The sequence below is a fragment of the Protomyctophum parallelum genome (genome assembly GCF_964188405.1).
Source record: "Protomyctophum parallelum genome assembly, chromosome: 11".
Taxonomy (NCBI): Eukaryota; Metazoa; Chordata; class Actinopteri; order Myctophiformes; family Myctophidae; genus Protomyctophum; species Protomyctophum parallelum.
In genome coordinates, this window is record NC_139707.1 from 19,809,542 (window position 1) to 19,835,003 (window position 25,462).

The 25,462-nt window shown below is 41.6% G+C and overlaps 1 protein-coding gene across 1 annotated transcript; it reads left to right on the forward strand.

The window, feature by feature from the left end:
- Positions 1-411: 411 nt before the first annotated feature.
- On the forward strand, positions 412-25,296 carry tlk1a (tousled-like kinase 1a). Its single transcript, XM_083777145.1, is given in 25 exon segments — positions 412-801; positions 803-843; positions 845-872; positions 875-881; positions 5,912-6,033; positions 6,720-6,791; positions 10,773-10,811; positions 10,921-10,996; positions 11,095-11,138; positions 13,496-13,591; positions 13,679-13,765; positions 13,896-13,988; positions 14,227-14,337; positions 14,525-14,661; positions 14,905-15,093; positions 15,400-15,466; positions 17,204-17,301; positions 19,345-19,426; positions 19,543-19,634; positions 19,871-19,960; positions 20,286-20,455; positions 22,522-22,657; positions 23,595-23,706; positions 23,797-23,904; positions 24,145-25,296. Coding segments are annotated over 25 exon segments (2,310 nt in total). The 5' UTR covers positions 412-759; the 3' UTR covers positions 24,316-25,296.
- Positions 25,297-25,462: the final 166 nt, after the last annotated feature.

Sequence of the window (25,462 nt, forward strand, 5' to 3'; positions counted from 1 at the left end):
TAAAACTTGAACTTTACTCACCCACAGTATGGAACCTTATCTTTTCTATTTCACTATTTTGACGTTTGGAGCTCTCTGGTGGAGGCTGGAGCTGTTGCCCCCGCGACCCGACTCTGTCTCTGGGGGGGGGGGGGGGGGGGGGGTGTAAATATGCTATGTAATATTGCAATTATTGAGAGCTCACAGAATTTGTCAGAGCACTTTTCTCAAAGGTGCTACACAGATTTACGAGGTGAATTGTAAAACAAATACAGACTATTAGTTAAAGGCCCTTATTTGAAAAATAGTAATTTAAAAGGCAAAAGAATCATCCTCGCGATAAAACTTTGCACACGATGTTGGTGACGTTTCAGGTCAGTTCACTGCTCACCATTGAGCTACTGCTCACAGCAGAGTAGGTAAGTCCATATACTTCGTCGTGCGACTGTTTCGCGCGCTGAAAATAGCCACTCTACAAGCTCACAGGTGTCGTGGATGCGACTCGTTGTGGGCTTATAAATCGTCTCTTTTCTGTGCGCGACACCGTCGTACGGCGGAGCATAAAGTAGGCAGTAGAGGTAGCCCGGGAGGGATCTAGGACGCACTGCTGAGGTGTGAAGAGGTTTGTGGCGAAATAAAGGATACATTAGTTAATCCGACTTGAAGCTAGCAGCTGTACCAATACACGACTAATGCCACTGGTCAATTAGTTGGTTCCATACGTACTGAGAAGCATATTAGCGAGTAAAGCAAAAAAAATCTATACAAAAAAGTACCTTGATGAGTGTCAAAAGTAGTGGAAGTTTGGAGGGGACGCCATCTTTGGTCCCAGTGCTCCACGTCCCCAACACGGATTGTTTTTTCATCAACATATCACGGCAGTGGTGAAGGCTAAAAGGAAGGTATAGTGAAACACCACTAGGCGCATGAGTAGTTTCTTTAATTTTGCATTGAAATAAAATTTGGAATATATAAATAAGCGGGTGTTAAAATGACGAGCTGGTGGTCCAGCAGGCTAGCTGGCGAGTGTGTTGTAGCTAGCTATATGAAGGCTAACGTTAATTTATACCTGCTCGCGTAACTCGCTCGACAAAGAAATACACATTTTCAACTTGTGGAAGTGTCGACGTTCGTCGCGTCGACACTTCGCAGTTTTATGTGACCTCGTTTCTATCGAGCGGCATAGTTGCGCGACTCGTATAAACTAGGCAATGTTCCACTATCAAATCAGCTACAAAGTCCATATTAAAGCCTATTGGCTAGCAGCTAGTAGCAGTGAAGCTATGAAGTACTGTCACTGTGGTCAGGCCAGTGTAATCATCTAATCATATAGACAATGTGCATAAAGAACTGACAGGTTACTGCCATAACCACTGCATTCAGGCATTGCGATGCCATGGCTTGATCTTAATGGTGTTAAGCAATTTCGCATGGTGGTAGACGTTTTCATTGGCATGGTAGCTAACTAACCAAAATAGCCTTGCCATTAGCTCCGATCTAGACTTATACTAGGTTAACTGTGCTGTTTTCTTGCCTATCTTTAATAATACAATGTAGACACCGGTTGTGTGAGAGAGAACTCTCAACGCCGAGAGCTGGAGAGCACAGGGGGAGGGGGATGTGTGTTGCCTTGAACATGAACAGTCAGCTACTGCTGCTGTGCTGGCAGCTGTAATCAGTGTCTTAATTTGACACGTAGGGATAAGTAGCTGTCTGAACTCTAGAGTCTAGATTCCCCCCACCAAAAGTCAGGTCACATACATTGGATCCGTGCTGGATGCCCTATTCTTTGTGTTTTGCGCTGGCTGTGCTATTGTGTGCCATGCATGTGCCATCTCTACGCAAGCACCACGAAGTGATGTTGCCGTTTAGTAGTGCAATTGTTGAATTAAATTACCCTTAACAAGTATTTTATACAAGAACAACTTTACCGTTTAAAATATCAAGATGGCGAACTTCTACGACCATGATGCTTGATAGACCCTAGCTATTCCTTCGCATTTATCATCCATGCATTGATAGATTTAAATCAATAGAGACTGTCTATGACACAGTGAAATCAATTACCTGATTAGCCAACATATTTGAGAACATGACTTTCTTTTCGTTGCATGATTGTTGTTTTTGTTAAGCCCAGCAGCACAGTTTTGATCACATTCTGCTGGCTCATGCCCAAGAGATTTGAATGCCTTTCCAAGTGTCTGTCATAAACAGGTGGTCACTGCCGAACAGCATGGAGTTAAAATGACATTGACAGCGAGAGTCCTAAGGGTTCAACCGCTTGCTTCTGCAGGGGCTTGATGATAGTTGTGAATATGTTATTCCCAATTCATGTTTGAAACACTGTCATCCTCCTGGACAGTAAACTTGGGGCTGTGTATTGTATTTCAGACATAAATAAGTGAAATGATCATTATAGACTCTGGTCTGGTATCAACTGCACTTATGTGCGGAATCGGGAATGCATTGTTTTAATTTTTTGTATTAATGGTTTACAGTTGTACACTACAGTTATGCTGGGGTTAATACAATAAATGCATATTGAGTTGCACCTGTTTTAGTATACCGGTATTCATTTCACAGATTGCTATATCATATTTGCTAAAACTTAAGGCTTAGCTGATGCTACAACTTAGCTGGTAACTTGGCTCATAGAACTAAAAGTATTATGATTTTTGAGCTTTTGTTTTTCTTCTAAATTGGAGGCTGAGGCTATTAATCACGTACGTAGTGGAACATAGTTTGATTGCTTGAAATATTTATTAACAGTTTGCAGAATTACAGTACATTTTAAGCACAACTCAATACAAATACTGTTAACTGTGAGTGGACGACCCAATAAAGCATTACACTTGTATTACACAGAGGGTCCACCTTGTTCAATTCATCAAAACATTTAGAGACGTACAAATAGACACTTCTATATAGCCAAAGAACAGAACAGGAATTCATCATAAAGGAGGTAAAAAGGGAAAAGAAACGTATACAGTGAGGGGAAAAGGGGGATGTGGGTGTGGACTTCGTTATCATTAAGGAAGTATTTAGACAGGTACATGGGTATCTTGGTGGTGTATCAAATCTTGTGGACCAGACCCATTGCAAGATGCTGTACTCTGTCGTCGACCCAAAGCCATTCCAGCCTGCCATTCCAGCCTGTCGAGGCGGGTTCGGGGGGTGAGGCCAAGTAGGAGCCTGACCAGTTTGTTTTGGGGAGTATGGAGCCTTGTTTTAAAGGCCTTTGAGGTGCTGTGGTACCAAGAGGTGCATGCATAGTCGAAGAAACCTTGTACGAGGGCTCTCGTTGGGGTCTTCAAGGTGTTTTTGTTGACCAGTGAGGAGATCCTGTAGAGGAATCTTGTTATTTGGTTGACTTTTTTGATTACGTTGGTGGCCATTTTATCACCGGAAAGATTAGCCTCCAGGATGGAACCTGTAGTCCAATGGGGACCTAGTGCTTGCATTGTCAACGTAAGGTGCACTTGTTGGTTTAAAGTAGAGGACGACTAATATCAACAATGACATTATGACAATCAGAGCCTGGCCTCTGAAAAGTTTTTGATTTATTTTGCATTACTGTGATTGTTGATGTTGAACTTCTAGTGATGGCAGGAGAATAGGATAGGGCTAGATGCTGTATTTGTACCATGGCTTTGTAAAATGGAGGGGGTCCATCAAATTAAATTTATTTATAACAAAGAGCACATTTTGGGTAGACGTAGAGGTTGCGCATCAGCAATGGTTTTCAGTGGAGTCACAGTGCCAAACCCAAATCCAGTATACATCAAAAAATAGGAATTTAAAAAATCCCAAAAAGGTAGCACATCCAAAAATTAAACAAGCGGTGGACAAAATACTCACATTTCCATTTCTCGTAAGCGTGTGTGCCAATAAATAAATTACAGCTTGATTATTTTTTGGATGTGCTACCTTTTTGGATTTTTTTAAATTCCTATTATTTTTTTTATAAATCTATATTGCCAACCATAAGTCATGTATGATGGCAAGGCATGCAAGTGTTATGCTAGTTCGCTGCTCATGGTCATTTTGGGAATAATATAGAATCTCCATTTCAGTTCATAGATTGTGTTCCATTTCCTGTTATAGTGAAGAAGCTTTTTAATTGATTAAGTGTGTGTGTGTGTGTGTGTGTGTGTGTGTGTGTGTGTGTGTGTGTGTGTGTGTGTGTGTGTGTGTGTGTGTGTGAGTGTGAGATCATTAAGACTTGTCTAAAAATCCAATTACTTTACCACCTCATTGTTTTGATCATAGCTGGCATACTTTGGACACTGTCTCCTTTGAGTGCTGTATTTCACAGTATATGTAGCCTATAAGATTTGTTGGCCGAAATTAGTTTGAGCTAATTTATTATTAGTTGGAGTGAGTTGTCAGCTACTGGTTCATGATTGATGTTCCAGTTGAGTTGACATTAATAGCCACAAGGAAATGGGCATTGTGTACATGCACTTGCTCACCTTGTAGGTAAAGTTTTCCCATATGGTGGAAAATAACTGATCTGTCTACTCTAGAAGGAACTGAGTAAGAGTAGATATTTCACTGGATCACATGTTTTATATGCCGTTTAACCTATTTTAAAACAGAAGGATAATAGTTTCAGAAATATTAAGTAGATTAATTGGTAACTTTCACTTTTTTTTGTAGCAGGGTTTTTATAACCTGCTTGTTTGCCTCTCTGTTACTAATCTGTGTAATGATATTTTGCTATGACCACACACAGTCATTAGGTGGAGTATTTACTCTGGGTCTACTGCATCATACCTGTTAGTGTTACGTGACATTTCTCAAGTTACTTCATATTGCAGTGAAATACAGAAGCCTATCTTCTGGCCACTGTTATGTATTAACATTACACTATTACAGTAATGTTGTCTGCAAGTTGGGAATCTTTTATGTTGCTTGTATGTGATAGTATAGGCTAGCTGATGGATTTAAATACATTTTAATTGTGACATTCAAAATAAGTTGCGTCCTAATCCTATGTATTTGAACATTTTCATTGTATTGTTGGCTGATCATGTAGCAGAGTTTTGGTTCCCATTAGCTGTGATTTCTATGTCAACTCCCTCGAGCCAAATTGTACTGCATTCATGTCACCTCTGCCTCACAGATGGCTGAGCTGCTGATATCACATTATTCTTAGGAGTATTTCCCTACATGTTAGTATATCCTGTGTTTCCAAATCTCCAGAGTGGGTTTTGTTTGCTCTTGGCTTTCTTGTCCACATGCAATGTATTCCTTTTTAATTTTCTTGATGACATATTGAAATAAGGTCAGACGCATCTATGTGCTGCAGCAGAGAAGAGATGAGCAGCATTTAATGAGATACCTGAATCTTTGCTTATTACTCAATGTCTGTTAGCATGGCCTTTGCTGCACGAACACACAAGTAGCCTATTATTTATAAGGTATATACTACATACATGGTTGAAGTATAGATAAATCATCAATTTTTATATACTTTATTTGGTCATCAGCTAGCCTCTCACCACTTCAAAGGATTTCATAATCCCCTACTTGCCGCACTGTGTGGATACGTGCTGAGGCACCCTAGCCCTTTGTAGATTCAAAATGGTGCTCTCATTAGAATAGAGGTTATGTCAGTAAGCACTGAGTGATCAGACCTCCTCTGAGACCCAGGGGAGTTAGCCATCTCACAGGGGAAGAACTGGCATCACTGCCAAGCAGTTGTAAGATTGCTGTTGCAGTCTCTTGCCATAAAAAAGTATGGCATGTTTGATTCCCTTTCACTCTTTGACTTGACTTCACATTGACATCACATTTTAAAATTAATGTTTAGTTTTTTTTTTACTGCTAGGAAAAGATGTTGAGACAGTAGTCAAATCAAGCCATACTAACAATAAAGACTAGCCTAAAATATACACTCAACAATGTAAATTGTCGCTAACCTTCCTAGGCAACATGGAGGAGCTGCACAGCCTGGACCCCCGAAGACAGGAGCTGCTGGAAGCACGCTTCATGGGCGGCGTCAGTGGCAGCACAGGGGGCAGCACTGGCAGCACCAGTGGGGGAACCAAAGTAAGTGCATGTGTGTAATGTCTACCTCGCCAACTTCATGTGGAAATTGCTTGTCAGCGAGTTGAATCATTACTCTATACTAGACGGGTGCCCAATAGGCCAAATAGGCCTACTCGGTGACGTACGCAGGTCAGGAACAATGTATACCGAGAGCAAGTTGGGAATACATGCCCCTCCCCCGTTATGCAAGACCCATTGTACTTGTTAAGAGTATGTAGTGTGGTACCCGAGGGCCCAGGGCTACTCGGGAACCATGGGTTGGATAGTCAGGGAACCCAGACACACATATATTCGTGTTTGTCGATTATTTTGTATTGTTTTTTGGTTTGACTGAATTTCCACTTGGGACAGACTGACACACATTCAGTAATGAATAGATAATGTTTTTATTAAGTGTGTGTGTGTGTGTGTGTGTGTGTGTGTGTGTGTGTGTGTGTGTGTGTGTGTGTGTGTGTGTGTGTGTGTGTGTGTGTGTGTGTGTGTGTGTGTGTGTGTGTGTGTGAGTAATAAATCACACCTGTGTGAAGTGAGGGGCGCTCTATCATCTTACAACATAATGTTTGTTTTAGTCCTCAAAACAAACATTACATTTCTCTTTAGCGTCTATGGCGTAGTAGGGGCTAGTGCCCCTCAAAAATCAACAATCACGCATACCACACACAGTTATCGTCTCTTATCTCTTTCAGGGCTTGACAAACAACGAATGTTCAAATCACAGCTTTGGCAGCCTGGGATCCTCAAGTGACAAGGAATCTGAGGTATAGTTGGACACTTCTGACATTGATTTCTGACTGGAAAACATTCCCTTTGGATTGTTTGATAAGGTTCATTTTCATTTTGCAAGTGGAGAGAAAACTATTTGCTGCAGTGCTCCTCGAGGGGAATTAAAAAAGAATGTGGGTGTGTCATCAAAATGCCAGTGTCATTGTGAGGGCAGTATGTCACGTCTTAATTGGGTTAACAGAGTACACTGTATACTGTACACTTGAATAGATCTTTATGCTACCCTGATCAATATGTACCCTGATTAATGGCATCAACACCATGATCTTGCATTTTCTGACACTGCTTCCATGATGCTCTCACTCGCTTGTCTAACAGTGGATACCTGCGCTGCTAATTCATGCCGATTATAGCATTCTTATTGTACTTGGTGATATGGCTTTTGGAGGCAGGGTAAGTTGGACACATGGTTGTGGGGGTTGATGGAAGCCCCCCATCTGTGATATTAACCTTAACAGTCCAGAACCATCACATCATGAAACGCGTGCCGCTGCAGATTGCAGCCACTTTCACAATGGCCGACATGTACGGTGGTTTACTATGTTGTGCGCTTTCTCATAGACCTCCCTGTGTCTAGTTCACCCTCCAGGCTGGTGCAATAAGTCACTGATGGCTGGGTCTCTTAAATTGAGAGAAAGAAGGGAAAACTGAGTCTAGCACAGTAAAACGTGTTTGGCCTCTTCTGCCACTGAGCTGCTGAATGCGCACACATGTCACCTACACAGATGCCCCCCATACGTCACACACTCCCTAACGATGCTCTCCAGTGACAAACTCAATCACACCAGCACCTGTCAGCAGATTCTTCGACTGCACAAGGCTGGCCTAATTCTCTGGGCCTGGAACTTTGTGGGAAAATGTAGTTCTACTTGTTTGTACATGCAGCATGAGATTTTGGTAGGGCTGCAAAATGTATCAAATTTTGGCCTCCCAATAAACATCATCGACTGATATTGACATTTAAAATGTGCTCTGCTGCAAACCATATTAAGCAAAAGCAGTGCACATAAAAGGTGTGGCCTCGTTGGGCCATAGATTATTTGATTATTGGTACTAGTCATTGTCAGTCATTTCTTTCTATGTTTAAGTTAATCATCATATCTGCCGGGGGACATTTTTGTTTACAAAGCTTAAATTGAAAATATAAATATAATTTAGACTTTCACACATGCACTGTGCAGTATTTTGGACATTTGCCAGACTTTAAACAGAGGGGCTGAATGTATGAACGCAATATTCCAGCTCAGTAAGATTGGACTTGCAACAGACTTTATGCTGGTAGGACCCTCGACTTAAGTCCAGGTAATGTCCGATTTAGCTCAAGCCACTCTGTGTGGACGCTGTGATTTTCTGCTGAATTAACTTTTAGTGAGTGTACATGTTCTATTGTCGAGGCGAGAAGAGCCTCCCCTCCTCCCAAGGTGTTTGGAGAGACATGGTTAAGTGAAAACCAGTTTATTGTTTCATTCTGCTTTTTATAAGTGTTTGAGTTTGAAGTATTCACAGATCAAACTTCCATGATCAGTGGCTCAGAAGCAAAACTAAATACAAACTCTTCCCTACGCAGTGTGCACTTGTCTGTTCCAGCTCTGAGGACTACTCGTTGAGATGAAAACTAGGTTGTTGTAGCTCATTGTCTGTCTGTGCGGAGACGGTGTGGGGGACCCCTTTTTTTTCTTTTTTTTTTGGATCAACTCAACTGTTTTGGTCGCTCGACTCAACTGACCAAAAAAAATCTGAAATGTTTTGCTGTAAGTGAAGACTGTTGGTCTTCTCAAGTTAATTTCTCCTACCATTTCCATTTCAGTAGGTGTGCAAAAGGCAGGGCTTGACATTAACCTTTTGAGGCACTTGTCCTTCGGACAACTACATTTCCCATTCACTTATGTGTATTTGGAATACATGAAAGGTATGTAAGATTACAGACATTCTAGGGCTATTAAAGGACAACTTTAGTTTTTTTCAACCAAGGTTCATGTTTTAGGTTGTTATTAGAGAAACTAAAAGGTGAGTGTAAATTTTCTTTCATTTGCTGCTTTCTTTCGTTTTTGGGGATTTTAGCAGTTTTTGACAGGGGGGCGGGGGCATTCGAGCATGGGGCTAAATATGTATTCTTTTACAAAATATTATGGCGATTTATTATTTTATTATTTACTATAGTCCTAATAAACCCCAAGAAATTACATCTGGCCACAAAAGATCACGGGATCGATTGAATGTGACAAACTGACATATTGAGCCTATACACACAGTATAAGCCTTCCCCCAGTAGGCTATACCTTCACATTCAGTAGATCATGTGATCTTCTGTGGCCAGATGCAATTTCCTGGGGTTTATTAGGACTATAGTAAATAATAAATAAAAAAATCACCATCAAATTTGGTAAAAGAAAATACATATTTAGCCCCATGCTCGAATGCCCCCGCCCCCCTGTCAAAAAGAGCTAAAATCCCTAAAACGAAAGAAAGCAGCAAATGAAAGAAAATGAACACTCACCTTTTAGTTTCTCTAATGACAACCTAAAACATGAACCTTGGTTGAAAAAAACTAAAGTTGTCCTTTAACAATATTGGAAAGGTAATGATTAGGAAAGCCAGACAATAATGTCAGACAATAAGCGAAAACTAGAGTCACTTTTAAGTACAATTTTAATGCACTTGTCCGGGAAGATTTAATACTTGTCCCAAAGCCTTAATGTCAAGCCTACTATGTCTATTAGGCCTACTATGGTAGCAAATATGTTGTTTGTGTTGTGCATGGGTGCATCAAAGAGAGACCATGCCAAGCGATACGATGTATCTGTCATCTTCTGTGGAAGGGAAAAATAATGAATTTGATCCCAGCATCTCCCTCAGGCTGTGTTATATTTAAATGGGAGTAGCTAATGTGTGTGTATACTGTTCAGACTCCAGCCCTCACCTTATCAAACAGGCTATTTACCTTCATGTGTGAACGCATCTGAAACTGACATGTGTGAAAGGCCAAAACCGGACAATGTCCCGACCAGATTCCCTGTAAAAGGTTTCCAATGTTCAAATTAGAAAGTGGCTTTTGTACCAATGCCGAAAACTAAATGTCAATTGTCAACTAAAATGACAATCCTGACATTTGTTTTCCTAGGCCATACACTGAATTATGGAAGATTTTGATGCACACCATGGATGTCAAAGCAGTGTCACATTTATGTGAAAGTGTGATTAAAAAATGTGTCAACCGTGATCTCAATATAATCATGATAATAATTTTGGCCATAACCATCTAGCCCAAGATTGTGGTATTGTTTACTATTTTGAATGGACTCATTTAGCCTCATTTGGATTGAAATTGAAATTTGGTTTATGTAAATTATGTATGAGATTACCAGCTCTGTGGCCTAGTGGTCCTTAGATTGGGAGGTTGGGAGATCAAACCCTGGCCTAGTCATACCAAAGATTATGGACTAGTACCAAATGCCTGGATTCCAGTCCATGTGAATGTCCAGGGGGTGTACTTGTACATCAAGCTACCTGATGCTACAGAAACAGGAGATTGGCTCCTGTCCTATGGGGCACTTTGTTTGGAAATCATTGGTGGTTCCCACGGTCACTTAATGTATGGCAGTTATTTTGTTGATGCAACATGTACATTGCCTGATCAGAGTCCATTCATTTACTAAGAAACTAGAGCGTTGCCCATTGGGCACGATACAAGTTGGAAATGCATCTGTATCCCTTTTATGCCTGAATATGGAGTCTATGCAGATGTCAGAACAACATTGTGATGTCAGAACAGGCCAGCTCCATATATGGTACATTTCCTCTATTTAGACTGCAGAGCCCATTAGTAAATTAATTTCCAAATTGAAAAACGCCTCTGTGATCAGATCTATTGTTTACACTAATATTTGTCTCTTGTCTGTTAATATTTGTTTTGCCATTAAATTAAAGGGCTCTCACTCCCCTCTTTTCCTTCATAGGGCTCCGATGTGAAACGGGGAAGTTCTCCTGCTTATTCGGTGGGTACAGTTTGTAGGAGGAGTAGTAGCTACAGTAGATGGTACAGTATATTGACAAATAGTCAAAAGAATTAAACAGTAATGGTTGTTGAATTGAATTCTCCTGAAGACTCCTGAGAAGAAGCAGTCGGAGTCATCCAGAGGCAGGAAAAGGAAACCTGATAACCAGTCGGAGAGCAGCCAAGGTATGTTTCTTTTTGTCAAACAAGCAATGGTTTCTGGATCCTTGGAGTATGATTGAAATATTTAAGTAAATCACAATACTCTGCCTTCTCTCTCAAAGGAAAATCTATTGTGCGAGGACCCAAGATTAGTGATTATTTTGATGTAAGTCCAAATCTTTTATAATTCACACATAAAAAGGAAGTGCTGTATGAATGTTGTACGTGCCATCCTGCCATGATTCATTTTCCCCAAGTCATGCCGCTTTTCCATACATAGTCCTGAATTGCCATGCCTCTAATCTACTTTACTTTGTTTACTTTGGTTTTACTCTTTCAATGAACCCCTATCTTGGTTAATAAGGGTCTATTCTCCATTTAGTTGCTCTTAGAGCTGATCATCTTTATATTGACCATTTAGACCTGGAACACCTACTGTATGTTGTTATACCTTTTCAAGCCGGGAACACCTCTGTGTAGTTGTTGCTATACAGTAATGTAGTAGTGATGTGTGGATCACCCGTCCCAACAAACAAAGCCAGATTTTCAACACACAAACGAGCCCAATCAATTGCTTTCCAGAGAGAGGGAGTGTGTTGTGGACCATTTTTGAACAGTTCATAGCCTACATCAGCGCAGCATTTCATTCATAATTTTCCTTGTAGCCTACTCACTGCCCTCTCGGAAGCGGTCCAAGTTAATTTTCATTGCTGTTGCAAATTCCAAGCTATATAGGCTAATCCAGAATGAAATGATCCAAGAGGATCCAAGAAGTTGCATCAATCACTCATTTATTTTGCAGCATCGCATAATCCTCGCCCGCCTGTGATAATTGCGTCTGAATCTATAACCCACGGAACCGGCGGGCTACGGGTCATCACTAGTATACTATATAGCAACATTATTATTGTCTCCACCAGGCCGAAGGCATGTGGGGAGAGTATGTTTTGCACTTCGTCCGTCCGTGTGTCCGTCCGTCCGTGTGTGTGTCCGTCCGTCCGTGTGTGTGTCCGTCCGTGTGTCCGTGAACAGCTAATCTCGGCCACCGTTAACCCGGTCGATGCCAAATTTTGCACACACACTCCCTGGATGCCAACGATGAACCTCTGCCCCAAACTGTCCAGAACGGCCTGTTATAGCGCCACCAGGAGGCCGCTTTGTGCAAAACAAGTTTTTTCACAGTACACCTACAGATTTTGTCCAAACATCACGCAAATTAGTACACAGTCTCTCTAGAGCCATTCAACGAAACGGGTCTTTCAGATTTCTCAGACTCCATCCTGATTGGTTAAGATTGGCTTCCAAAGTTCACAGGAGTGCCCAGTTTCAAACAAAATGCTGCAAATCATGAACACATCGCGTGATTTCCGTGAAATTGTGCACGCACATTCCCACTAGGCCGAGGACGAAATGCCACATGAACAATTTCAACTCAGCCTCAAGGTGGCGCTATAACTGGCCCAAAAGTGTTTTTACCTCTAACTGCACGGATCTGTGGATAACCTGGTGGAGACCTGTGCCCAGAAGGGCACTTTTTCTAGTTAGTTTTTATTTTTTGAAAAAAAAAACAGTAACACAGACAATCCCCAATCCATCCGTCTTCAGCCGCTTATCCGTAGTTGGGTCGCGGGGTAGCAGCTCCACCAGAGAGCTCCAGACTTCTCTCTCCAGAGCAACATTAATAACTTCCTCCGGGGGATCCCGTGGCGTTCCAAGGCCAGTGAGGCGATGTAATCCCTCCATCTCATCCTTGGTCTGCCCCGGGATCTCCTCCCAATGGGACCTCCCTAGGGAGACGCTCAAGAGGCATCCTAACCAGATGCCCGAACCACCTAAGCTGGCTCCTTTCCAGGCGAAGAAGCAGCGACTCTCCCCCGAGTCTCTCTTGCGTGACTCAACTTCTCACCCTATTTCTAAAGCTGCGTTCAGACTTTAATATATATATATATATATATATATTCGCCTCGGTTCGTCCCGTTTGTGCTGCCCCAGGTCGCACAATTATCGTCTTTGCATTGACTTTGTAATATGTATGTAATCGTGCCGCTTTAACCATTCAAGCACCTTAAAGGCCAGTCAGCGAAAACTCATTTAGTCCGCTTGTATTCGCAACCTTGTATTCTCGACCAATCCCCAATGCAGTCTTCTAATACACCAGCAATTACACATAGGAGACATCTTCACAAAGAGAAGATTAAAAAATACAAATATTTAAAAAGAATAGCGTGTCGCTGTGACAACAGTATTCGTGACTCGCAATCTTCCATGGAGTTTTCCATGGATGTCTGTTTGTCTGTCTTGATGCTAGCGAGCATTCTCTGACCAGTCAGCGGTCAGCAGTGTTACAGTACAGTAGGTGGTACCAAAAAGGTACCAGTTTAAGGCAATAAGGAGGGTAGAGCCATGGCAAGCCGGGATTATGCAAGCGGCCTAAAATAAAAACGCTGTGGGATAAAAGAGGCTGTATGCATATGATGTTGAAAAATGGCAGGCAAAGATCTTACTTGTCCCTGTTGACTTAAGTTCCAGGGAGGAAATGGGTCCAGTCCAGTGAGAGGTCTCCCCCCTGCAATACGCTCACCCCAGAACTCACATTCCCACTCCACTCAGGGTTCATCTGTAAGTGATCACCACAGCATTCACAATCCACTCTGTCACTCCATTCCATTATTACTCCATGGAAAACTATTGCCCTCTTTGTTGCAGGTTAGACAAAATAGCTCATCTCCTACAAGTCTGTCTTTTGGGGACCATACAATGCATCCAAAGCAACTAGCAATCAAATGTGTTCAGGTAAGGATGAGGATATTTGGACCATCTTGTCAAAAGTTGGCTCTACCGGTAATCAATTCTTCAAATTATCTAATTCTATGCTAATGTTTTTGCAACAAATTCTTACTTGTGCTGCTGCTCTACCTTTCAGACTGACCTTACTGGGTTGAAGTTGGCTGCTCTTGAAAGTAATAAAAATCTAGATCTGGAGAAGAAGGAGGGAAGAATAGATGATTTGCTACGGGTAAGGGATAAGGATAGTGCTGGGATCCGTTCACCCATCTTGGGCGTGATCTACTGTTGTGACAAAATCTACTTGATTGAATTGGGCAAGCTTCTTATTTAAAGTTAGCAAACAATTGCAACAAACTGAGCACAACAAGGATCATTGGTTGTATCTCCACATTATGTATAGTTTATGTAATGAAACAACGGTGGATCAGGAACGTAATTGTCTACTGTTTTTGTTTTCTGCTAACTAGGCAAATTGTGATCTCAGGAGACAGATAGATGAACAACAAAAATTACTTGAAAAGTACAAGGAACGCTTGAATAAATGCATCACCATGAGTAAGAAGTTGCTTATAGAAAAGGTATGTTCAATGTCGTTGTGTGTGTGTGTGTGTGTGTGTGTGTGTGTGTGTGTGTGTGTGTGTGTGTGTGTGTGTGTGTGTGTGTGTGTGTGTGTGTGTGTGTGTGTGTGAGAGCTTGAGCTTATTTGGTTCCTATAATCATCTGATTATAGGGACCAAATGATGACCACATGATGATGTTTTCCAGAGTACACAGGAGAAGCAAACATGTCGAGAGAAGAGCATGCAGGATAGACTACGTTTGGGTCATTTCACCACTGTGAGACATGGAGCATCCTTCACAGAACAGTGGACTGATGGCTATGCTTTCCAAAACCTTGTCAAGTAAGACCCTCTTAAATAAGATTGAGGTTTAGATTTTTCTTGGAAATAATTGGTCCATTACTGTTAAGAAGTGCTTTCATCTTTTTTATTGTTTTGCTGATCCAGACTTATTTGGGCTTTTTCCAATTAGGTGCACTGCAAATGCTGTACTCTTTAATATCTTAAGACGTTAACCGTCGGTGGACTAGATGGTACAAAAACAGTATTGATTTTGTCCCCTCCTAAATATTATTGCATCCACAGACAGCAAGAGTGGATAAACCAACAGAGGGAGGAAATAGAGAGGCAGAGAAAGCTCCTTGTCAAGAGGAAACCCCCGTCCTCCAACAGTTCTCAATCACCAACCACAAATTCTGAGCCAAAGCAACGCAAAACCAAGGCAGTGAATGGAGCAGAAAGTGACCCCTTTGTAAAGCCCAGTCTACCTCAGCTGTGAGTTTAGGCCTTGGCAATACCATGGCTATAAGACAAATCGACACTATCCAGCCAACATCTTACTGTACTTATACAGTATTTACATTGTTCTTGGTTTATATCCTGTTGAATTGTGATGGTCAATAAAGAAACAATTAACTCTGTGTGTTGGCTTAGTAAAGATTATATCTGAGCTGAAGAGAGAGAGAAATCCCTCAAGCCAAATTTCTACCAAACAGCCACATGGTAGTTGTATTACCTTTTTGTAAAGTAAATGTCTACACTGGAAGATATTAAGTGTTTTTCATATACTCCTTTCCAAAGGTTGACTCTAGCTGAGTACCACGAGCAGGAAGAAATATTCAAACTCCGCCTTGGACATATTAAGAAGGTTAGTCGAATACTGAACCTAGCCACTTTTAAAACGAAAGTTTATTCTTGAAGCATGAATGGAGGTAGCACCATAAAGGGCCAATATTGTACAGAGTTAAAGAAGTGTGGAACCTGAAAGTGTTAATTTGCTACATTATTGAACAATCCATCATGACGGTGTATCATGATGACATTGGTTCTATGTTTGCGTGAGTTAACAGGCTGAGGCTCTGCTCTTGGTTCTGAACGTTAGCCCTGCCCACTGTACTGCTGGTTGTTGATTTTACCATGTATCCTCGATTCCTCTCTATTTGTTTCCATCAACCTCCCAACGTGCTTTTAAATCCTTTCTCCTGGTTATGTTAGTCACTCAGACAGCCTTGCGTCAAACTGTCAGTGGCGAGAGAGCAGACAGTGAGCCAATCACATAGTGAGACCTGACTCCTGCAACACGTGCATGCATGGAGTTGGTGTCCAAAGTTTATTCTTGAAGCATGAATGGAGTTCTACAAGTAGTGGTGAGCTGTGGTGTGTAGGGAGGGAGGGAGTGAGAGACGCTGATGGATTTGAGCTTTTCTCAGTTGTGTGTGTGTGTGTGTGTGTGTGTGTGTGTTTACATGCATGGGGATTGAGTGTCCAACTATGATGCAAGTTCTAAGTGAGAGACTGGCTGAGATGGAGATGTACTGATGGAGTTGATGACTCTGCTAGATTAAATTTAAATTAGCTGGTCTGCCAGCCTGCAGATGGATATTTATTGTTTCTGTTCTTACATACACACATTTGATCATCCTCAAATGCCTAGTCTCACTTCTAGAGGATGATATGTGAATTACTCTTTCCTCGCCCTACCCTACCTATGCCTGCCATTTATCTTAACTAGACCTGTACTTGCCCGTCGCAGTTGGCCACCGGCCTACTTGGGAACGATGCAACTTGGGAACCTAATGATATACGTTGTCATAGCACCTGTTTTAACTGTCAGCCAGTACATGTCCCACATGGAGATCTGTGTGTGAAGACTGCAAACTGAAAAGTGTACTTGGCAATCAATTCGGCCCACTGGCAGAGCCTCAATTGGCTGAGGCAGAGGCTGGAAATTGCACAGGTGAAATTTGTTGGCCTCATTAGGCCCACTGGCAAAGCCTGACCAGAGTTGACCGACTCGATACCTGGCACTGCACTGCACTCCCTGTGGGGGTGTGGAACGCGTGTGTCGAATGTGAAGTCGTGGGTCAAACGGTTCTCGATTTAGGTGCATTACAACCGTACACACACATACTACAGTACGTGGCGCATTAAATAGTAGATTTTATAGCCAGCCCAGCAATGTACTGATATTGTTGTGTAAACACAGCTTTATATTGTTTGTATTCCATTATAGATGGACATATTTACATTGATGTTGGATATATACCTATATTGATCACATAAGGGAAATTCAGGCTCCAGAGACGGCAGTAAAACGTTACAGATACAGGGCATAGAAGTACAGAAAGGTAACTTCACAATAAGACAACCTAAGACATAAGGCATGTTGGGATTTTAGGTCAATGAACTTGCTAATCTTTATTTTAACAAGGGCAATGGTTTAGAACTGATGGAGTCAACTGAATACTCACAAGTTGATCAAAGTGACAGCCCCTCAGCAGACCGTACCAATTTTGCCATTAATATTGAACTAGACTAGATGGGGTGTTTGATGAGGTCTGATGTTTTGCTTGTATGTCTGTTTGCGTGTTTGAATCATTTATAGGAGGAGGCTGAGATCCAGGCAGAGTTGGAGCGTCTGGAAAGAGTACGCAACCTTCACATTCGGGAACTGAAGAGAATAAATAATGAAGACAGCTCACAGTGAGTCTGCGTCTCTGCACTGACGTCGGGTCTGGATGTACTACTGTATGCACAGGGCCAACGGTCAAAGTGATTTTATAGTTTACTATAAAATGTGCATTTCTCGTCAGTCTGTCCGTCACCCATATATGGTCATGCCGTGTGACATCAGGGATGGAGATCCCTGATGTCGTCAATATTGGCCAGCAACTGACCTCAAATCAAACCCTTATATCTCCATATATGGAGCTAACCTGTTCTGACATTACATATATTGATCCTTCCTCTTCGATGTCTCCCTTTTGACTTGATACCTGTCCATTCAAACTCTTATATTTATATTTATTTTCTTCAACATAACATAACATAACATAGCACAGCACGGTGGGAGCGGGGAAAAAGAGGAAACATCGGGCAACGGCTTCACATGTACGCACACATACACACACACACACGCCATGCCATTCTGGTCACACCGTAACCTCACCACTTGACGTCCAATTAATGTAGTTTATATTTTAAGCACTTGGGCCCATCGCACCAAAAGGTAGGAGGGGGAGTCATTCAGGGATGACCGGGAAAGTGATTCCCTCTGCATAGGCAAGGAAAGGGTCCCATACTGTGTGGAATTTTGCGACAGAGCCCCTCATTATGTATCTAATCCTTTCTAGCTGCAGATTATTAAAAATATCTCTCAGCCATTGTGTATGGGAGGGCGGGGTAGGTGATTTCCATCTCATAAGAATTAGGCGTCTTGCCAGTAGTGTTACAAAGGCTATAAGGTCTGCTTGGGATCTAGACAGTGGGAGTTGAGAAATGCCAAACAGCGCTGTAATGGCGTTAGGCACTATAAGTGTCCCAGTTAATACTGTAAGCGTCTCAAAGATTTCAGTCCAAAATGTGCTCAGAGATGAACATATCCAAAACATGTGTGCGTGTGTTACCTGTGTCCGATGGCATTTTTCACAGTTAAGATCAATGTTATCGTATATTTTTAACAGCTTAGCTTTCATCCAGTGGGTTCGATGTACGACTTTACACTGGAGTAGGCCATGTCTGGCACAAGCTGATGAAGTGTGAACACGACTGAGAATATCCTGCCAAATATTGTCTGAGATGTCCATCTCCAAATCCTCCACCCAGCACCATTCAAACTCTTTTTTTTTTTTTTTTTTTTTTTTTTTTTAAGATATTTTTTTGCGGCTTACGCCTTTTATTGATTTTTGAAGGGACAGACAGTAGGCTGACAGGAAACGGGAGAGAGATGGGGGGATGACATGCAGTAAAGGCCGTGTCGGGTCCGGGAGTCGAACCCGCGGCACACTGCGACTGGATTACCAGTCCGGTGCCCAGACCGTTACGCTACGGCCTGGGCCACCATTCAAACTCTTGACGGGCCCGCCCCCAAAGTTATTAGTGCACTTGCAGCCGGCGAAAACTAGAGTTCTCAACAGGTCTGTAGTGCTGTCGCCTCACATCCATTCCCGCTGTGGGCACTGGGGGCGTGTTCTCTCCTCTATCTATCCTGGCCAGCCGGGGCACCTGATGGATGGGAAAAGAACTGGTTGGAATAACGTGTTCCTTCCACTCTGGCCAGGGAAACTCCCCCCTGTCAGGTGAAAAGAAAAAGCTTGGACTCCTCATGCATAGAAGGAAGCATGAGGTCAGTCCGATGCCCCCCCAGGTTTGGCAGAGGAAGTGTAGCGCCCAGGATTACATTAGATAATTGACACTGGGTGAAAAAATGGGTTGCAAAATCGTGAGATAAAAATTAATAAAAAAGATCCTATATTAAAACGGGTACTCTGAAAAATCCCCCGACACTATGGCTCAGACATATCGGTCGGATCGGCGGTGCCACGTAGGTGTGAGGGCCGCGCAGCAGTAATTTGAGGGCCCAAACCTCTAGTATCTCAAATTTACAATCTGAATCTGCAATCTCAGTTACAAATGGATATGGAACGAATACTTGTGCTATGAAAAGATGTGCTATGTATGTTGATTTTTCTTATAAATTCTCATTTAAGTCTTTATCTGTCTGCCCCCCTCCAAAAAAACCAAAAGATTCAAAGACCACCCAACACTGAATGAGAGGTATCTGCTCCTACACCTTTTAGGGAGAGGAGGCTTTAGTGAAGTTTACAAGGTGAGTGGTTGAATTCATCGTAAAATTAATACTACATTCATCTAATATTTACTGTGGGCTTGTCTTTAATTTGGTTTTTCATTTAAGTTAAGTTTTTGTTTTTTTCCTTTTTACAGGCTTTTGACTTGATTGAGCAACGCTATGCTGCTGTGAAAATCCACCAGCTCAATAAGAACTGGAGAGAAGAGAAAAAAGAGAATTACCACAAGTAAGACTGAACACGTAACCATGGGTCCATTAACTATTGACTTTATTTACATGGCAATATATGCAGACAGTTAATACTGTTATTTGACTTTGATAAGTCCTTTAACACACTTTAAGTATGTTGTTTTTCTGCACCATAAGCTTAATGTCTAGAATTATGTCAATCTAAAGTACCTGCACCTTTCATTACAAGCCACTGGTAACATTGGATAACATACATTACCTCTTCATCTTCAGACATGCATGTCGAGAATACAGAATACACAAACAGCTGGACCATCCCAGAATTGTCAAACTCTATGACTACTTCTCACTGGACACAGACACGTAAGTCACTCTTACTTTCCTATTCAGAGAGTTTCTGTATTCCACAGTTCAGAAATGTGGGGAAATTAACACTAGACACCAGCCAAATGCGGGTACATTTTCACCCTGGCTAGTAGTGCAGTCCCTACTTTGGCAAATAACCAGCCATCATTCAAGGATTTTCTTCTATTAAAATAAAATCCTATTTTAAAATAGTCCCAATGGCTGTTGAAGTTTGGAATCCATCAGTCACTGTGGCTGTTGGACCAGACAGTTAATGCCCATGGCTTGTTACTATTCAGAGGAATATTATGAAGATGAATTTGTTCTGTTCTCCGTGCAATAGTTTTTGCACCGTTCTGGAGTACTGCGAAGGCAACGACTTGGATTTCTACCTGAAGCAGCACAAGCTGATGTCTGAAAAAGAGGCGCGGTCCATTGTCATGCAGATAGTGAACGCACTGAGATATCTGAATGAAATCAAGCCCCCCATCATCCATTATGACCTCAAGCCAGGTATGCTCACTCACTCACTCACTCACTCAGTCCCCGTAGGCACACTGGACGCGTCAGGAGCGTCAGAAGAAGCTGAAGCCCTTCTTCGTGGGGTTTTAGACAGCTGGTGGATGGAAAAGAAGCTCCACCTCCGCGCCCGACGGACGCGACGGACAGCTTCACGGACGCGCTCTCCTCCGCGTCCGTCGGGCGCGGAGGTGGAGCTTCTTTTCCCATCCACCAGCTGTCTAAAAACCCCACGAAGAAGAAGGGCTTCAGCTTCTTCGGACGCTCCTGACGCGTCCAGTGTGCCTACGGGGACTGACTCACTCACACTCACTTACTCACTCACTCGCTCTCTCACTCACTCACTCACTCACTCACACACACACACACACACACAAGTGATCGTAAACAGCTAATCCCAGCGTATTTTTGGTCGGAGCTTTGATAAATGTCATGGCTGAAACCGACCGTCATTTAAATAACACGCCCTTAAATATTCCTTGAAACACCCCGATTTTACAACATGAATAACTGGAATACAACACACACACACACACAGATGCACACATGCAACTTGCAAGCCCAACTCTGTGTTGTGTTTAAATAAATAAAGATATATATTGGTGAACTAACACCTGCATGAATTAAATAATAAATAGCTGTAGGCCTACTGTTGTCTGTTTGCCTCTTGCCTCGCTTGCCTGTCATGTCACGCACGCACACACACACCTACTTGCATTTTGTTACGCTGGAAAGAAATGGCTGTGTTTGCCAGTAGGATTATTCCGTGTGGGTACAACCTTTGTCAAGTCAAGGTTAGATGAATCACACATCACAGTTGCATCGCCATGAATGGAATACATTTGTAGGCTACCGTATATTTATTTTACCCATTTGTGCGCAGTGCACGTTAAAGCAGTCATGTAGGTAGGCGATCCCCGTGAGACTGCTGTGAGTGAGTGATGCCACATAAATGAGAGAGAGCCTGGCTAGGCAGGCAGTCATAATCAACGTTTATTGAGTGATTAATGAATGAATGCATTTAAACATATGGATGAAGGCTGGTGTGTGCTGGCCCTGGGTGGAACTGGGATGTGTCCATGAAAAGCTTTAAACGGTGGCGCCCGCCGCGGTCCCGACTCCCGAAAATGATCTCGCATAAGTGCTCGGCCTATCTGATCCAGATGACTAAATCTGCAATTTATCTGAATGACTGTTAAAGCACTTATTTTAATGGGTGAATGATTAAGCCCCTAACGCGCCTATACCATTGCAAATACTAAATAGGCAAGCCATATGCTCGTCATTGTTATGTCACTTGGAAATAAAGGCGTTCACGACATGTCCATTTATGCCAAAATAAAAATGTTATATTATCACAGGGATTATTTATAGACTCCCGTGGTCAAAATCATTTCACATGTTTTAACAGAGCCAGTAAAGCAGTTTGATTAACCATCTAAACTTATAAAGACACATCGTCGATGTATGCCGTATATTTTTTTACATGTATAATATTTATTAGTTTTATAGCTATACATTTTAGGAATAAATAGAATAAATATGTTTAGATGCCTGTCAGCTTGTCCGATAAACAACCGTTTAAAACATTTCGTTATTTGGCAGACTGCATTCAGTGCGTTAAATTAACATGGAGTCTCGTCCCGGATCGAACGAAACTCCATTGGTAAACGGCGATGTGTTCTCGACCAGGACCGTCTCTGTATGTTGAATTCAATGCAGAGCAGCATACCAACCCGATTTAAAAGGTTTTTTTTAACCCATCCATTCATTTCATCACACTGTCATAACAGACACCTGTAGGTTACTGTGACTACCGTTACATTTTCCATACAATGTTCAGAAGTGATTTTTACCGAAGCTCTACTATAAATCCCACAACTAAACAGTGGGGGATGTCACAGACGGTCAGACATAAGGCGATATGACGTGGCAAAAATCGTGGCACTCAATCTTTAAAATTGTGTGATCAGTCAATATAACAGTAAACTGAAGTTGACACTATAACTTGTTTCCTGGGTGATAATCCTTTTTAATATTTTTTTCCTTCCCTATTAAAGGCAACATTCTGCTGGTGGACGGCAACGCTTGTGGGGAAATAAAAATCACTGACTTTGGCTTGTCCAAAATCATGGATGATGACAACTACGGTGTAGATGGGATGGACCTGACGTCACAGGGTGCTGGCACCTACTGGTAAACCAAACGGTCATTATGCATGTCAATATTATAATACACTAGATTAAGAAACCGCTAATTTGTAGTGTCTAAACGGGTGGAATTCATAGATTAAACGCGATGCGGACATGGATGATTATGACTCGATTCACAAATGTCAAACATTGATCTTGATTGATTTTGTTTATTAACATATTAAGTTAAAGTAACCCGCAAGGTGATTCCCATTTGCTGTGTAAATTGAAAATATACACAGGCCTGCTGAATCCATTGGATTTGGTCAACAAACTATTGAGAATTATTATATAATATTAGTGCCAGTCACTGCTAGGACATTGTCAAACTGGTGTGGAGAATGAGTGTTGCTGCTGAATAAAAATATGCCCCCCAGCACTTAATAATCTAGGAAATGTACAGCAAATGTTTTTATGTATTTTTGTTCATACATAGAGTTTAACTTGTTGCAAACCAAACTAGTAAAATGAATATAAACACAGTATATTAACATGCAATTGATAATATAATTTCAGTAGTATTTTCAGTGTAATATGAGAACACAATTGGGTGGCCTGAAAAGGAATCCATTGCATTTGCAGAAAAGCATGTTTTATGAATGGCTCAAAATGTGGAATTCATCCAGCTAATATGAGACTCCTAGCTATGACTACCATATAATTACTCCAATAAATGTGCAGTACTAGATTCACAACCCATGCTTCACTTGACTGACTCATTTTAAATGATGAAGGGAAGTCTAATGATACAATTGTGAAAATGTACACTTGAATATACTGAACTTCTATATAATATTTTTATATTCAAAAAGCGACAAACTCAAGAGCAGCTAGAATGACTGGTTTTCCCCCCTGACATTAAATGTCCCCTAGAGGGCAGTATTGCCTTGTTGAGAAACATTAGCCTTGACTGATGGCTCCTTTCTTTTCTCTGTGGCCAGGTACTTGCCTCCTGAGTGTTTTGTGGTTGGTAAAGAACCACCAAAAATCTCTAATAAAGTGGATGTGTGGTCCGTGGGTGTTATCTTCTTCCAGTGTTTGTATGGAAGAAAGGTAAAGATGAAGCCTTATCTATTTTCCTTTTCTTCTTATTTTTATTTATTTTCTGTGATATTCATAACAAATAATGACAAATATTTTCAGCCATTCGGCCACAACCAGTCCCAACAGGACATCCTGCAGGAAAACACCATACTAAAAGCTACTGATGTTCAGTTCCCCGTCAAGCCTGTCACCAGTAATGAAGCAAAGGTGTGTGAGAGCGAGATGTAATTTGAAATTGTCTGTGTTAAAGGTGCAGTAAGATAACATTTCAGTTTTCAGTAACAGTTCTCCCTCAGCTTTAACTTTTTAACCGAAAATATTGTTTTAACCAAAACATCACTTACACACTACCTTTTAAATATTTGACGAAACAAAGAAAATGCTGTTTATTTTATTTTATTGCTGTCATATCGGCTGAAGTGGTGAAAATTACGTCTCCTCCCTTAGGGTTTTATAAGGCGGTGCCTAGCCTACAGGAAGGAGGACCGTTTCGATGTTCACCAGCTGGGCAGTGACCCCTACCTGCTCCCTCATATGAGGAGGTCTAGCTCCTCTGGGAATTTGCAGTTGGGTGCTGGTGGTTCAGGAACGCCCATGTCCAGCATCATCTCATACTGACTGCTTTGCACTGTGAAGGAAAGATTGACAGACGGATGGACTGACCAGCCAACTGCTCCGGTGACTGCACACACAACTCCTGCACAGGTTTGGGGTATAAGGGGCACTCGGAACAGCCAGGCTCCATGCAGCTATATGTATGGAAGGAGCAGCGCATTTGGGGACAGTGTGGTGAAGAGGTTTCTGACAGTTCCTCTTCGGAGCCGTGCCAGGTGTCTTAATTGGCGTTTCCCACGATGTGGATGATCAATGGCAGAACTTGAATTTATGTTTTTAAAAGAACATGAGTAAAATGGACCTTGTGAAGGTCTAACAGAGCACTGAAACTGATAAAGTAATCTTGAAGAAAATGTGACTGGACACTTGGTGAGTTTGGAGAAAAAAAAGCCTTAAAGGGCTGAAGGGAGACCTGGCAGCCCCGCTGTTTAGATGACTTAACATGGTCCTGCCAGGGTGCAAAGGATTGAGCTGCTAGGAGTTCATTTACTGTAGGAGAGGACAGTCATAGTTTATGTAGGTCTACAATGATTTCACTATCAATTTGGCTCTTATGTTTGTTTTTTTGTTTTCAGAAAGTGTTAGGCTTTAATTTGAGTTACACTTAGCCATGAGAATGTATTGTTTAGCATACAAGTGGCATTTAGTGTCCTATATAGGCCCAGGCAGCATACTAATGTTTAATGCACAGAATAACCAAATGTAGAAAAATGACAATGTACAAAATCCTATGCAGGAATTGTAATAAGCAGATTAATTGAGAAAAATTGTATATGCTGTACAGGAGATGTTTTCAATTTTGAATTGCAGCAGTACCATTCTGTACAAATGTTTAACATTTCCCCTGTAAAATTTGTTTCATGGAGTGTTCATTTTGCTGCTCTTGATGTTCTTACTTTTTAAAGGGCTGTATGATCCATTTTGGGTACAAATTGTACAGTTCTGTTAAGACTAAATAATGATAATAAATACAGTAAAGTTAAATCAATGAATTATTTAAATTTTCAACCCAAATACCAGTGCCAGATTATGGTATGGGTTTAACTATTTGAATATTGCACATTTGCACTTGACGATTCCTTTTGCCTCCTCATTTGTAAACTTACACTGACACCTTGTGGTTTCCAAAGGGACTGTATTTTACTTTCAA